This window comes from Erythrolamprus reginae, chromosome Z (assembly GCF_031021105.1).
Source record: "Erythrolamprus reginae isolate rEryReg1 chromosome Z, rEryReg1.hap1, whole genome shotgun sequence".
NCBI lineage: Eukaryota > Metazoa > Chordata > Lepidosauria > Squamata > Dipsadidae > Erythrolamprus > Erythrolamprus reginae.
In genome coordinates this window covers 88060683-88075969 of record NC_091963.1, presented here as the reverse complement: position 1 = coordinate 88075969, position 15287 = coordinate 88060683, and the positions used below count along the sequence as shown (strand labels likewise).

The window sequence follows — 15287 nt, the reverse complement described above, 5'->3', positions numbered from 1 at the left end:
TACTAGCTTTTTCTCATCATTCTTATCACCCATCTCCTCCCACTTATGACTGTAGCATTGCAAAAATACAGAAGTCTGGAGGTGGGTTTTCTCATGGAGGAGAGCCTCAGGGGAGTCCCAGCAGCGCAAAAACAGGTGCTTTGGCTGGCAAAAGGGGTGAATTTTGGGCTTGCACGCATTAATTGCTTTTCCATTGATTCCTATGGGAAACATTGTTTCGTCTTACAAACTTTTCACCTTAAGAACCTCGTCCCGGAACCAATTAAGTTTGTAAGACAAGGTATCACTATATCCATGGCATTCTACAGCTACTATAGAATAGTAGCTAACAAACCTCACCTCTCTCCTATGCTCCTTGCCACCCCCCCCAGTTCATTTTTAATGTCATGTTACAGTACCTTTATTCTTTATCTTTATTGTTTCATTATTTTGATACTTATATTTACATTTCATTTCTACATTTTTATTTTTGAACCATAAAACTGATTCTGACAAACAACAATAATAATTAATAAGATTAAGACCTTATTTATTATTTATCAATTATAAATAAGATCTTAATCTTCACTCTCTTGATATATTCATTTCTAATCTTTTCTTGATTTTAGTGTATTTGATACTGTCAATTTGAAGGATATCCAGTTCTCCATACTGGAGGAGCGGGTTGCTCGCTATCCAATCTGCATAGGACTGAGCCTGTCTTTAAAAAGATTGCTAGATCCGCCCCTTCCCCAGAATTCGCTCAGTCCTCCTACTGGCAGGACACGTGGTGGCTCAGCTCCTCTCTAAAAAAACACCTTCTTCTACCCGAAATCCACAGCACAAAGATAAGTAATTAGTCCTTTCTATTGGCGAACAAAGCAATTTGGCTTCCAGCCAGCCCTCCTGGGCTTGGTTCTGAGCGGAGAAGTGGCAATAAGGCTTCCAGTCAATTGCGTAATTGCCTTGCCTTATTGTTTTCAGTCAGCTGTATTTCTTCTGCTAAATCTGCCTGGCTAGGAGGTTTTTATTACTATTGGCTGTGTTTACTTTTGCATCTCCTGCGGAGTGGGACATTTTACAAGGGTGCTTGTTCTGTTCCCCAGACTTAGTCTAACTCCTTATTGAGTTTTATTGACATGAAGGCCCTCAGCATCCAGTAATGCACAGGCCATCTGGCGCCATAAAGTCTACCGCGTGGCCCAGAGTAGGCTGTGAGAGTCTCAGGCTTTTACTCCCATGCTAGTCCTCTCAACCAGTGTGCCTTGGTTGCTTAATCATTGAGGCCTAGCCCTTCTGGTCTCACTGGCACAAAGTCTGGATTGATCCAGGCTTGTCTTTGAGTGGTAGACGCTCCTGGGCCTAGAAGCTTGTGCCCCCTTCCTCTTGGGAATTAATTTGTTCAGACTATTGCTTCTTTCAAATTCTTGGCTCCAGACCTTGTCCCTGTAAATTGTTCAGGCCATGGCTTCTGCTATTCCCAAGAGAGGCACTTCTTCCAGAAATACTCAGAACCCTAGGCCTGCTGGTGATGAGATTGAAACTATCCCCCAGGCCCCGTCCTCCTCTCTTGCAGCTCCTCCAGTGGCTAGGCCCACCAGAGCTGAAAGGAGAAGGGATAAAGCACTCCAAAAAATCCATGAACAATCAGCTAAACGCCTAAGAGTGCAAGCCCAAGTTCATGTTAGCTCACCTGAACCCCTAGACTCCTTTGAGCTGCCTCCCTCGGGTGTACCTGTCTTGTCTCTGGATGAGCCAAACCTAAACAGACCCCAGCCTAACATATGGGGCTTAGGTCCAGAGGCACCAGACCATTTGAATCAGGGCCCTTTAAAACTTGAACCTTCCAGGGCGAACAGGGTTCACCCTGATTTTCTCGCTTCTATTACTAACCTTCCTCCTGAACTGCAATCTATGTTTTCTACCTTATCTCAAGCCATTAATGCCAAATTCAAGGCCATCAATGTGCAGCCCCATCCTCAGAGTCACTCTCGTCTTAGACCCTTGAATTCCTTCTCAGCCTACAAAGTCCCTCAAAAGACAAACTCTGATTCCTCTGAGCAGGAAAACGAGGATGATGATCCTAAGGATAGATATGACCCTTTCCAAGGTTTCTCTGAGGATGAAAAATCTCCAATCAAGACTCCTCCATCCTCTACTATTTTTCCCTTTCAGTTGTTTAAGTCTCTACTACTTAAGGCAAGAGCAGCCACAGGCCTCTTAGGTTAGGACAAGCCTGCACCTACTTCTGCTACTCCACAGAAGGAGAATCTCCCCTTCTTCTTGCAGGAGCAGGAAGATACCGAGGTCATTCCCATGCCTAAACTATTTAAGGACGCTTTGCTGAAACAGTGGGATCATCCAACTCTGGGTTCCAATCCCTCCTCCAAAGATAAGAAACTTTATAAAGTCTCACCTTCTTAGGAGGATCTTCTTATTTTCTTATTATTATTATTATTATTATTATTATTATTATTATTATTATTATTTAGATTTGTATGCTGCCCCTCTCTGGGGCGGCTCACAGCAATAATAAAAACAATGTATAACAAATCTAATAATTAAAAATCACTAAAAAACCCTTATTAAAAAGCAAAACATACACACAAACATACCATGCATAAACTGTATAGGCCCGGGGGAGATGTCTCAATTCCCCCATGCCTGGCGGCAGAGGTGGGTTTTAAGAAGTTTACGAAAGACAAGGAGGGTGGGGGCAATTCTAATCTCCGGAGGGAGCTGGTTCCAGAGGGTTGGGGCCGCCACAGAGAAGGCTCTTCCCCTGGGTCCCGCCAGATGACATTATTTAGTTGATGGGACTCGGAGAAGGCCAATTCTGTGGGACCTAACCAGTCACTGGACTGGGAATCGTGCGGCAGAAAGCGGTCTCGGAGATATTCTGGCCTGATGCCATGAAGGGCTTTATAGGTCATAACCAACACTTTGAATTGTGACCGGAAATTGATCGGCAACCAATGCAGACTGCAGAGTGTTGGTGTGACATGGGCATACCTAGGGAAGCCCATGATTGCTCTCGCAGCTGCACTTTGCATGATCTGAAGTTTCTGAACACTCTTCAAAGGTAGCCTCATGTAGAGAGTGTTACAGTAGTCGAACCATGAGGTGATGAGGGTGTGAGTGACTGTGAGTAATGAATCCCGGTCCAAATAGGCCGCAACTGGTGCACCAGGCGAACCTGGGCAAATGCCCCCCTCGCCACAGCTGAAAGATGGTTTTCTAATGTTAGCTGTGGATCAAGGGGGATGCCCAAGTTGCGGACCCTCCCTGAGGGGGTCAATAATTCCCCCCTCGGGTGATGGATGGACAAATGGAATTGTCCTTGGGAGGCAAAACCCACAGCCACTCTGTCTTATCAAGGTTGAGTTTGAGCCTGTTTACACCCATCCAGACCCCAACAGCCTCCAGGCACTAGCACATCCCAGCCATTTCATGTAGATATTAAATATCAGGGGGGAGAGGACCAACCCCTGAGGCATCCCACAAGGGAGAGACTTAGTGGTTGACCTCTGATCCCCCACTAACACCAACTGCGACTGACCAGAGAGGTAGGAGGAGAACCACTGAAGGACAGTGCCTCCCACTCCCAACCCCTCCAGCCGGCACAGAAGGATACCATGTTCGATGGTATTGAAAGTCGCTGAGAGGTCGAGAAGCACCAGGACAGAGGATAAACCCTTGTCCTGGGCCCGCCAGAGATCATCCATCAATGCGACCAAAGCAGTTTCCATGCTGTAGCCGGGCCTTAATCAATCCTGACTGCTGAGGGCCTAGATCAGTGTTTTTCAACCAGTGTGCCGTGGCACACTAGTGTGCCGCGAGACATGGTCAGGTGTGCCGCGAAGCTCAGAGAGAAAGAAAGCAAGAGAGAGAGAAAGAAAGAGAAAGAAAGACAGAGAGAGAGAAAGAAAGAGAGAAAGAAAGAAAGAAAGAGAGAGTGAGAAAGAAAGAAAGAAAGAGAGAGAAAGAGCGAGCGAGAGAGAAAGAGAACAAGAGAGAGAGAGAGAAAGAAAGCAAAAGAGAGAGAGAAAACAAGAGAAAGAAAGAGAGAGAGCAAGAGAGAGAGAGAGAGCAAGAGAGAGAAAGAAAGCAAGAGAGAGAGAGAAAGGGAGGGAAGGAGAGAGAGAGAAAGACATAGAGGGAGGTAGGGAGGGAGAGAGAAAAAGAGCAAAAAAGAGAGAAAGGAAGGAAGAGAAAGAAAGAGGGATGGAGAGAGAGAGAAAGAAAGAGGAAGGAAGGGAGAGAAAGAGGGAGGGAGAAAGAAATAGAGTGAAGGGGAGCCACTCCCCCCCCTGCTCAATGTGCCCCAGGGTTTCGTAAATGTAAAAAATGTGCCGCGGCTCAAAAAAGGTTGAAAATCACTGGCCTAGATAATTGGATTCTTCCAAGGACCATTGGAGCTGGAGCGCCACCACCTTCTCAACAACCTTCCCCATAAAGGGAAGGTTGGAGACTGGATGATAGTTGTTAAGAATGGCTGGGTCCAGGGAAGGCTTCTTGAGGAGGGGGCGCACAAGTGCCTCCTTGTAGGGAGCTGGAAAAGACCCCCTCCCCAAAGAAGCGTTGACAACCTCCCGGACCCAGCTCCGTGTCACCTCCCTGCTGGCCAAGACCAGCCAGGAGGGACACGGATCCAGTAAGCAGGTGGCGGAACTCACAGCTCCAATGGCCTTGTCCACTTCATCAGGTGACACCAGATCAAACTCTTCCCAGACAGATGGACAAGTACGAGCCCCAGTCACCTCGACTGACTCATTGTCAGTCGACTCTGTTATCCAATCGGAGTCAAGGTCCGCTCAGATCTGAGTGACTTTATCAGTGAAAAATGTGTTAAAATCCTCGGCACTACTCTGCAAAGGCTCCCCAACTCCCTGTTAAGAAGAGCAGCCGGGCGAGATTCCGCTGATGCAATCAAGGTGGCATGATACGCGCATCTTGCTGCCTTGAGCGCCACTTTGTAAGTGTTAATATGAGCTCTTACAAGTGTTCGATCGGATTACTCTTCCTCCATCACTTCTCTAGATGTTTCTTCTGGCGTTTCAACTCCCGGAGCTCCTCGTTGAACCATGGAGCTCTACGAGGTCTAGAGTCTCTGCTGCAGCCTTGTTCCAGGCCTCAGCAAGAGACTCTGCCGAACTGTGGGCGAGTTCATCTGGAATAACCCCAAGCGCCCTTTGAAAGCCCTCTGGGTCCATCAGGTGTCTGGGGTGGAACCACCTAGTTGGTTCTGTCTCCCTGCGGGGAAAGATTGGAGCCAGGATGTCGAGCTGCAGTAGAAAATGTCTGACCATGAGAAAGGCAACACTTCTAAGCCCCTTAGTCTCAGACCATCACTCAATTGCTCAGAGAGGAACACCATGTCGGGTGCGTGCCCCCCCTCGTGAATCGGACCTGTACTACTTGAGTCAGGTCCATGGCTATCATGGTGGCCATGAACTCCTGTGCTAACCCCGAGGTTTCACCGAGCGACGCTAGGTTAAAGTCCCCCAAAATGATAAGTCTGGGAAACCCCACCGCCAGCCCGGCTACCTCCTTGAGTAGCACAGGCAGGGCTGTTGACACGCAGCTGGGAGACAGGTACATGAGTAACAAGCCCACCTGAACCCCTAAGTCCAACTTCACCAGGAGGGACTCACAACCCGCAATCTCTGGAGCCAACGAGTCTACGCAGGCAAAGGCTCTCCCTGGCTACAATAGCCACTCCCTCCCTTCCCTGGGGTTGAGGCTGGTGCCATACCTGAAACCCAGCTGGGCAAATTTCAGAGAGAGGAACTCCTCCCTCTGGGCCCAGCCAGGTTTCAGTCACACAAGCCAGGTCGGCCTCCTCATCCAGGATCAAATCCCTGATGAGGAGAGCTTTATGTACCACTGACGTGGCATTGAGTAGCAGCAGCCTGAGCCCAGGGCCAAGATTGCACTCATCACCAGTACCCTGAGTTGAGCTCATGCAGCCAGAACAAGGGATTGCTATTAAGCAGTGATCCCTCTTTCCCCCTGGAATGGCTAGCTCCATGGCTCCCGCCATATCTGCCTCTCCCCAGCAGCATTTGTCCCAAAGCAGATGAACCGGTCAAGACCCTGCATTCTGCAGCAGCCATGCCTGGCGAGGCAGAAGAAGTCTTAAAGCCGGAGGACAAACATCTGGAGCAAATGCTCAAGAAATGTTTCCTGGCAGACACCTAGGCAATCAAATGCACAGCGTCAGCATCCTTCTTTATTAGAGCCATGCTTCTGTGGTTGTACCAACTTCAACAGCATATCCTTCCTGATGACTTGAGGGGCCAACAAGACCTCAACAAGGTCTTTGCAGCGGCCCAGTATGTTGCGGATGCCACCCTGCAGTCCTCCAGATTTGCGGCAAAGTTGGTGGCTGCCTCGACAGTAGCCAGGCGGCTTCTCTGGCTCCATCCTTGGCAAGCGGGAGTGAGGCAGAAGTGACAGCTCTCTTTGGGTCCTTTAAACTGTAAGCTATTACTTGGTGATTTACTTGATCCTCTACTTACAGAAATCACTGATAAGAAGAAAATCCTGGGGCCTACTACCAAGAAGTCTATTAAAACGCTTCAGTCCTTTTGGCAGGCGTATAGATGCATCATCTCCCAAGCTCCTGGAGCCTCTGCTGCCTGCTCACCATTTGGAACATGCCATTCCCAGGCTCTGACCTTGCCCTAGAGCTTCCACCTGCTTGCGGCCCACCATGGCCAGGTCAGAAAATGCACCATTCCCCAGCTCTGGCCTCGCCCCAGAGCGTCCACCTGTTATTTGCCCGCCTGGTTGGGTGGGGGAATGCATTGTTCCCTGGGTCTGACCTTCCCAGGGCCTCCTTCATGCCACTCACTCTTCCTTTGCCATGTGTTGCCCCATTTCCCCTCCTTCAGAGGTTTCAGCCCTAGCCCCATTTTCTCCCCCCCTTCTTTCTTCAGGCACACCTTTCTTCTGTGGCTGGTGGCATAGGAGAAGGCAAGCGAGGGCTGAGCCATCGCCTCTGGGCTCCCCACCAGCCCGCATCTCACCCCTACCCCTTGCCACACGATGCCTGCAGCCTCTTTTTTGATGCAACTGCAAGGAGCCTCTCAACTGTCACTTCTTTGCCAGCTGGAATTGAGCTGGCAATGGTGCCTAGCTGGAGGCTTTTGCACTGAAAAAGAGGAAGCAGCTGCAGGCTTCTTACACAAAAAACTACTGACCTCTGCTTCTAGAACACTCTGAAAAAGAGCTTTAGTACACTGCCATCGCCGCCCTGTTCTTCATGGTGGCTATGCACAGGCACCCCATTTCCTGCTGTGCTGGAGGGACTTACCCGGATAAGTCTGAGTGGAATGGTGCCACCTCTTTTTTTCAGTGTGACTGCAAGAAGCCTTCCAAGCAGCACCTCTTTGCTAGCTAAAAAAGAGCTGGCACTAGCGGCTAGCTGAAGGCTTCTTACACCAAAAAAACAAAAAGTGGTGTATGGCTTGTCCTGGTTTGCCTTCTGCTCTGCCACAGAGGAAGATAAGTCCGAAGAAAGAGGCAGTCGTGCAGGAGGAAGGGGGATAGGGCTGGAGCCTCTGAAGGAGGAGAAATCTGATGACACTTGGTGAAAGAAGAGTGGGCGGCATGTAGGAGGAGCCTTTGACAGTTGGTCACCTCAGACCCTAGGCAGAAAATAATAGGCTACAATAGCTGCACATTCAAAAACTTTTCCTACTGAATTCTGTGGGTGTGGCTTGGTGGTGGTGGATCATGTGTCTACATGGGCATCAAATCCATGTCACTCACAGCAAGATGCCACCCCCACTTTGTTGTAAGTGATATTGAGTTGGCCACGCCTACTCAGCCACATGACCCTCCCACTAAACCATGGCCACCAAGCCATACTCAAAGAACTGGTAGAAAAAAAATTTGAATACTATTCTGCGCCAGTGATGAGCCCTTCAAGAAATAGGTCTACACACATGGATTTGACAAGATTTAAGCATGTAATACTAATAGTAAGGAGGTTTAAATGTGTAAAATACATCAGCAAAGCCAAAAATAAGTCTGTTCATTAGAGTCTCAAACAGTAAATTAAACTCCCCAAATACCTCTCTTTGATCAACCATCTCTCTTAACACGACTCACTCTGAGTTGGCAGGAAGCCCGGAGACCACTATCTAAATTTGTAATTCAACATAAATAGTCCAAGAGCCAGATCCAAACATCCATCTGGTACATTTGAAAGTTGACTCGTCATGAGGGTCACCCTTAAATAGCCAAAAGGCGTGGCCAAGTGTTATAGAGATTTATTCATGCAGAGCCCTCGTCTTATTCAGCCAGTCATGCTTTCTGACATTTCTGTGTACTCTAGTGTCAAGAAGAGGCTCTTCCTCTTCTCCTGAGTCACTATTGTTGCATCTCTGGAGGTGCAACAGACCCTGGTTGGCTTTTAGCCTTTGACTCCACATCCTCTCCAACTTCCTCGCTATCAGACTTAGGTGCCAAGTGTTATGTCCCTAGCAACAGTAGGGGGAGCTATTTGGCGGGAACAGCGTTACGTTCCCATTGGTCGGGTTCCGAGTATAAATAACCTGTCAAGTTGTGGTAAAAGCTGTTCTGTGTTCCTGTTAATAAAGTTGCGTTGTACCTGCTTCAGCTGTCCGCTTGGTTACTACACTGGTGACGAGGTAATCCACACCCAGATGCTCGACCGGCACCGCATTCCTGTAAACAATGCCGGGATAATTAACAATGTCCACGCAGATAGTTTTCCCCCCCTTCAACCCTCAGGGGGAATCGTGGGAGGCTTATCTTGCTCGTTTTGAGTGCTTCCTCATTTCTAATGACTATAAAGACCTTTCAGGTGATAGGAAACGTGCATATTTTAAAAGTTTTTGCGGAACTGAGATGCTGGAAACCTCCCTCTCCCTTTTTGCTCCACGTTCTATCCATGATGTTGCCTGGGGTGAATTCCTCACCACGCTCCAAAATCATTACGCCCACCCGCCTTCTCGAAGCGCTAGGCGTTATCTGTTCTATCATCGGAACCAGGCAGAGGGAGAGGCAATTAATCAGTATGTGGCAGCCCTCCATCGCGCGGCTAAATCTTGTGAATTTCAGGATTTAGATGATTATCTGCTCGATTGGTTAGTTTATGGGGTCAGAGACACCCACCTGCGACGCCGTCTATTGACCATGACAGATTTAACATTTTCGGCTGCATTAAAGGAGGCACGGGCTGTGGAAATGTCCATTCAATCTTTGGTTGACATGGAATTACCGCCCGCCACAACTGCCACGCACAGCACAGTCGTGTCACCTGCATTACCAATGAGACCAGTTTAAAGCAGGAGGAGGAAGAAGTGAACAGATTGGCCAGTTTAACAAAAACTAGGCAATTACCACAGGGAGAGCCCCGCGCCGCCGGAGGTTTGTGCATTGCTTGCGGGGGTTGTGGCGGTGACCACCCCCGGTTCGGTTTCAGGTTCCGGGATGCTTATTGTCGCCGCTGCGGCAGGCAAGGGCATATTGCTCGAGTGTGCCGTTCCCGGAGGAATTCATCCAATTTTCAGTCATTTCCTGGTCGGGAATCGTGTCCTCCGCAGCAGAGGGGGTGGCAAAGGGAGTCGTCCAGTCGCCGAGAGTTCTGCAACACCATCAGGGATTCATCACGAGAGTTCTGCAACACCATCAGGGATTCGTCAGTCGTCCCACCAATCACCGATCATCATACCTCGCCGGCGTCGGAGATGCAGAGGGAGTTGTCGCCTGCTACAAAGATCACAGCATTCGTGCGAGTGGGGGGTTCTTTGTGCCCAATGGAGATCGACACGGGATCATCGGTTTCTCTGATGTCCTGGAGCACCATAAAACGACTTTTTCCCCGTGTGTCAAAAAATCGTTTGGGGCCATGTCCACTGTTTTTGAAGGACTACCAAGGACGGTTGATCCCTACTGTGGGAAAAGGTTACTTTCCGGTTCAATACAAGTCTTTTCGTGGGCAGTTGCCCCTTATAATAGTAGATGGCCCATTAACAAGCTTGCTAGGTCTGGACTGGTTCTCAGCGTTGGGGTTTACCATTACGGGCGTAAATGTTGTCACTGATAATTCTATGTCCCAGCAGTTAGCCCAGGAGTTCCTCTCAGTTTTTGACGGTACCTTGGGGAAGTATACAGGTACCCCAGTTTCACTGGCTGTTGACCCCTTGGTCCCACCGGTGCGTCTGAAGCCACGCCGTGTTCCATTGGCTATTAAGGGTAAAGTGGACACTGAACTTGATCAGCTGATCAGCTTAGGAATATTGGAACCGGTGGACCAAGCCAAGTGGGAAACACCTTTGGTCATGGCCATAAAATCTGACGGGTCAGTACGATTATGTGGGGACTATAAGTGTACTGTTAATAGGGCACTTACACACCACTCGTATCCGGTACCCATGGTGGCACACTTGTTACACTCATTGGAGGGAGGCAAGGTTTTTGCGAAAATTGACCTGTCCAGGGCATATCAGCAGTTGGCCGTGGACCCTGAGACAGCGGATCTACAAACCATCATCACTCACCAGGGGGGGGCATTTCGTTGCACGTGATTACAATTCGGAATTTGCTCCGCCCCCAGAATATTCCAAGGGCTCATGGAGTGGTTATTGTATGGAATTCCAGGGACTTTACCATATTTCGATGATGTCATCATTGCTGCGTCATCCCGCCCTGAGTTGTTACAGCGGGTACGGGTTGTCCTGAGTAAATTCCAAGAAGTGGGGTTAAGGGTGAAAACCGAGAAATGTACCTTTGCCTCACAGAGTGATGGTCAGGGAATCCACCCTACTCCAGCTAAGGTACAGACGATTACCGAAGCCCCCGAACCAAGGTCGAAAGCAGAATTGCAGTCATTCTTGGGTCTTTTAAACTTCTATGCGATGTTCCTGCCCCACAAGGCTTCCATCGTGGAGCCTCTTCATAGACTGCTAACTAAAGGGGTTCCTTGGCGGTGGGGGAAGCTCGAGGCGGGCGTTTTTACGGCCATCAAAGATTTGTTGGTGTCCCATGATGTCCTCATTCAGTACAGCCCAGAATTGCCACTCACCTTGACCTGTGATGCCTCCCCCTACAGCATTGGCGCTGTACTTAGCCATCTGTTGCCTTTGGGAAAGGAAGCCCCCATCGCGTTCTACTCAAGGACCTTGGGCCGGCCAGAAAGGAATTATGGACAGCTGGATAAGGAAGCTTTAGCATTGGTGGCAGCAGTTAAACGTTTCCACCATTACCTGTACGGCCGTAGTTTCCAATTAGTCACAGACCATCAACCCCTACTGGGAATTCTGGGCGGGAACCGTCAAACCCCCGAGATTTTGTCCCCTCGCATGAATCGTTGGGTTATCTTTCTAGTGAATTACTCATATGAATTGATTTATCGGCCTGGGAGGAGTATTCCTCATGCTGATGCACTCAGCCGTTGCCCGCTGCCCGTTATTTTAACAGATCCAGTACCCGTTTCCACAGTTCTAGCCATCGACGCACCCCCCATCAAAGTATCAGCCGCCACCATCATGTTGGAATCGACAAGGGACCCAATCCTGTCTGTAGTAACCTCCTGGATTATGCGGAGGTGGCCCCCTTCTTGCTTAAGCCCAAACTTGTTACCTTATTGGGTCCGCAGAAAAGAACTGTCCGTTTTACGGGGCTGCGTTTTATGGGGAGCCAGGGTCGTGATCCCCGCGTCATTACAGTGTAAGGTTTTGGAGTTGGTGCACATTGGCAACCCGGGGGTGGTGTGAATGAAAGCGTTGGCTAGGGATTATATCTGGTGGCCGGGGTTAGACAAGGCAATAGAACGGAAGGTCACAAGTTGCCATCCGTGTCAACAGACCCATGCAGCCCCTCCAGCAGCCTCACCCTTGGAATGGGAGAACCCCAATATGCCATGGTCCTGGTTGCACATCGATCTCCCTGGGCCAGTGGCAGGAAGAATGTTGTTTATTGTTGTGGATGCGTACTCTAAGTGGTTAGAAGTGAAAATAATGCAGTCCACAACGACCAGTGAGATTATCAGAGTTTTATCAGCCATGTTTGCGACCCATGGGTACCCGGACGTTATAGTTTCGGATAATGGTCCGCAATTTTCTTCTGGGGGGGTTGGAGGTTTACCTGGCCATGTGAAGATAGCCCCCTGGCACCCCGCCAGCAATGGGTTGGCAGAACGGATGGTCCGCAGCACCAAGGATATGTTGGCCAGAATAACTCAGGGCACCTTGCAAGAGAGAGTGGATGAGCTATTGTTAGCACAGCACACTACTCCGTGCGCCACCACCTCTAAGGCTCCGTCAGAACTACTAATGGGGCGAAGGTTACGAATTGTGTTAGACCGGTTGCATCCTTTATACACCAACCCCGAGAGACAGTTGACCAATGCTAGTATTTTCCAGATTGGGGATCCAGTGTTCGCCTGGAATTTCATGGGGTCCCCGCGTTGGATCGCGGGTACTATCACCCGTACATGGCCCCCCCTGCGCATATACCATACTATTGCAGGATGGTAGGGAGTGGCATCGCCACGTGGATCAGCTAAGGGCCTGGCATGCGGAATTAGTCCAAGAGGCAGAGGCAAACGATCGTGCGCTACTTAATAGCCCTCTTAGCGCTGAACTGGATGGCCCAGAAGGGAATGAATCAGACCCAGTTCCACCCCAAGTAACGATATTGGGCCCATGCGGGGAAAATCCACCAGAGCCAGTTCAGGCAAAAGAATTATATCGCTCTCCTCTAACTGATGACAAGGAGGTCTTACCTATCGCTGACAGTGAGGCCCCGCGGGGTGGGCCTCGGGACAACGTGCAGTCACCTGCCCTTACTGCGTCGTAAAGGTCGTCACCCCGTCGTTCAGAGCATATCCGACGTAGACCGGCATATCTGGAAAATTACGCCTGCGCCCCCTAGGGGAAAGGGGTGTTATGTCCCTAGCAACAGTAGGGGGAGCTATTTGGCGGGAACAGCGTTACGTTCCCATTGGTCGGGTTCCAAGTATAAATAGCCTGTCAAGTTGTGGTAAAAGCTGTTCTGTGTTCCTGTTAATAAAGTTGCGTTGTACCTGCTTCAGCTGTCCGCTTGGTTACTACACCAAGTACGCTGGCCTAGGATACCAATCCATGCCCATCTCTCGATCCTCAGAATCTCTGATCAGTTGTGCAGGATGCGGACGGGCCACAACAAATACCAGCATGGCACTGTATAAGTATATATGCCTAGTCTAATGAAGAGAAGGACTAAGAGTGATATGATAACAGCCTTTCAATATTTGAGGAACTGTTACAAAGAAGAGAAGCTGCTTCTGGCAGTTGTGGATGGTCAATCACTGGAGATTTTCAAAAAGTGATTGGATAGCCCTTTCAAATAATGGTATAGGATTTCCTGCTATGGGTAGGAGGTTGGACTACAAGACCTTGAAGGTCTCTTTCAACTCCATTATTCTACAATCTATTCTTTTTTTAAAAAAAAGTCTAAAATTTAAAAACGTATAAATTTGGTCTAGGTTATATTTCAGCGAGATAGAAAATCTGTTTATTCATATATATATTAGACATAGAATTTTAATAGAATAACACATGTGTCAAATTAGCAGTTTATGTTGCTGCCACATAATGTATCATAACTTTTTTCCCCTTTGCAGAACTGGAATGGGCATGGCCTGCATGTGATGCATCCGGCCCATGGGCCTCCAGTTTGAAACCCCTGGAATACAGATTTGGAATTGATGTTGAAATCTCCTCCTCCTCCTCCTCCTCCTCCTCCTCCTCCTCCTCCTCCTCCTTTTGCCCCTCCTCCTTGTCCCTCCCTACTTTCCTACTTCCTCCCCCTTCCTGCTCTTCCCTCTTCCTCCTCCTAGTCCCATCTAGGGGCTTCCTGGTTCTTTGTAGTTGCTTTTGACTTTTTTTTTTCACAGTTCAAATCTCAGCCAGTTATACATGCCATGTCAGCAACAGGAGCAACAGGAGCAAGTAGACAGTAAAAGTTAAAAGGATATCAGCGTGCACAGCAACAAAAGTCACAGGTGAAGGGTACAAGTCTTCAACACCACTGATAACACTGATACCCTCCAAAAAAGACCTTCACTTTGTGTCTGAATGGTCAAACATCTGGCAACTCCAAATCTCAACCAGAAAATGCTCTGTCCTACACATTGGCAAAAAGAATCAGAACACCAAATACAAGCTGAATAGACAAGACCTTGCAAACAACCCTCACTTGGAAAAAAACCTGGAATACTCATATCAAATGACTTAAAAGCCAAAGTCCATTGCAACATCGCCAAAAAGGCTTCCAGAGTTGTTAACCTAATCTTACGTAGCTTCTTCTCTGGTAATATTACACTACTAACCAGAGCATACAAAAATGTTGTCAGATCAATCCTTGAATACAGCTTATGTGTCTAGAACCCACACTGCATTTTGAACATAAACACTCTAGGAAATGTCTAGAGAAATTTTAATTCCAAAATGTATATTTGTAGTGTTCCTATATCCAAGATGCAAATATTGTAGAGTAAGTTTTCTATAAATTGGTAAAACTGATTTTGTTCTTTACAGCTTAAATTGTAAGTTTTTGTAGAATTTTGTGTTTGATGTGCTGTTATTTAGTAATATTTCTATTATTTTATGCTCCAATAGTTTCCAAACAATTTTCAGAAGAAGTCTTAAGAGCCCACAATGATTACAGGAAGAAGCATGGCGTTCCTTCACTAAAACTCTGTAAAAAATTAAACAGAGAAGCACAGCAGTAAGTACAGTCAGATCTTCTTGATTGAATGATAGTATTATACTTGAATTGCAGACTATATTGTTGATACAAGTAGCTTTTGATTGTAATGGAGCCTGTAGCCCATTATGACTGAAAGTGGTGACAAATGTTAAGTGAGATAATATCATTTAGTAACCCCTCACTTCCTCCTCTGCTTAATGCCTCTGTTAAATGAATATGCAGGTTGTTAAGCAAGCATGGAGTACCTGAGGGTAGTGGAGGAGTCTTCCAAAGTCACTTCCAAAGTCTTCCAAAATCACCTCTCCTTTCAAAATGCCTCGTTTTTCCTTGCTGCTTTTCTTCACTCCATTTGCCTTCATTAGGACCTTGATTTGGGTTGCATAGTAAGCGTTTGCCTCGTTTCTCCTTGCTGCCTTTTTTCAATCCATTTGCCTTCGTTAAGACCTTGATTTGGGGTGGCATAATAAGTGTTTGCCTCCTTTCTCCTTGCTTCCTTTCTTCACTCCATTTGCCTTCATTAGGCATAGTAAGTGAAAAAGCTTTTGGAGACATGATTTTAGGAGCAATTTGGGGTGGTGTAG

At 47.9% G+C, this 15287-nt stretch overlaps 1 protein-coding gene across 2 annotated transcripts in view; it reads left to right on the top strand.

The window, feature by feature from the left end:
* Positions 1 to 15287, top strand: part of GLIPR2 (GLI pathogenesis related 2) — a 77932-nt gene that overhangs the window by 6084 nt on the left and 56561 nt on the right. For both annotated transcript variants that reach the window (XR_011556867.1, XM_070727791.1), the window contains exon 2: positions 14616 to 14724. Coding sequence is in view for 1 of the 2 variants with exons in the window: in XM_070727791.1 (XP_070583892.1) it covers positions 14616 to 14724 (109 nt within the window). In the remaining variant the exon portion in view is untranslated. The remainder of the gene's footprint in view (positions 1 to 14615; positions 14725 to 15287) is intronic.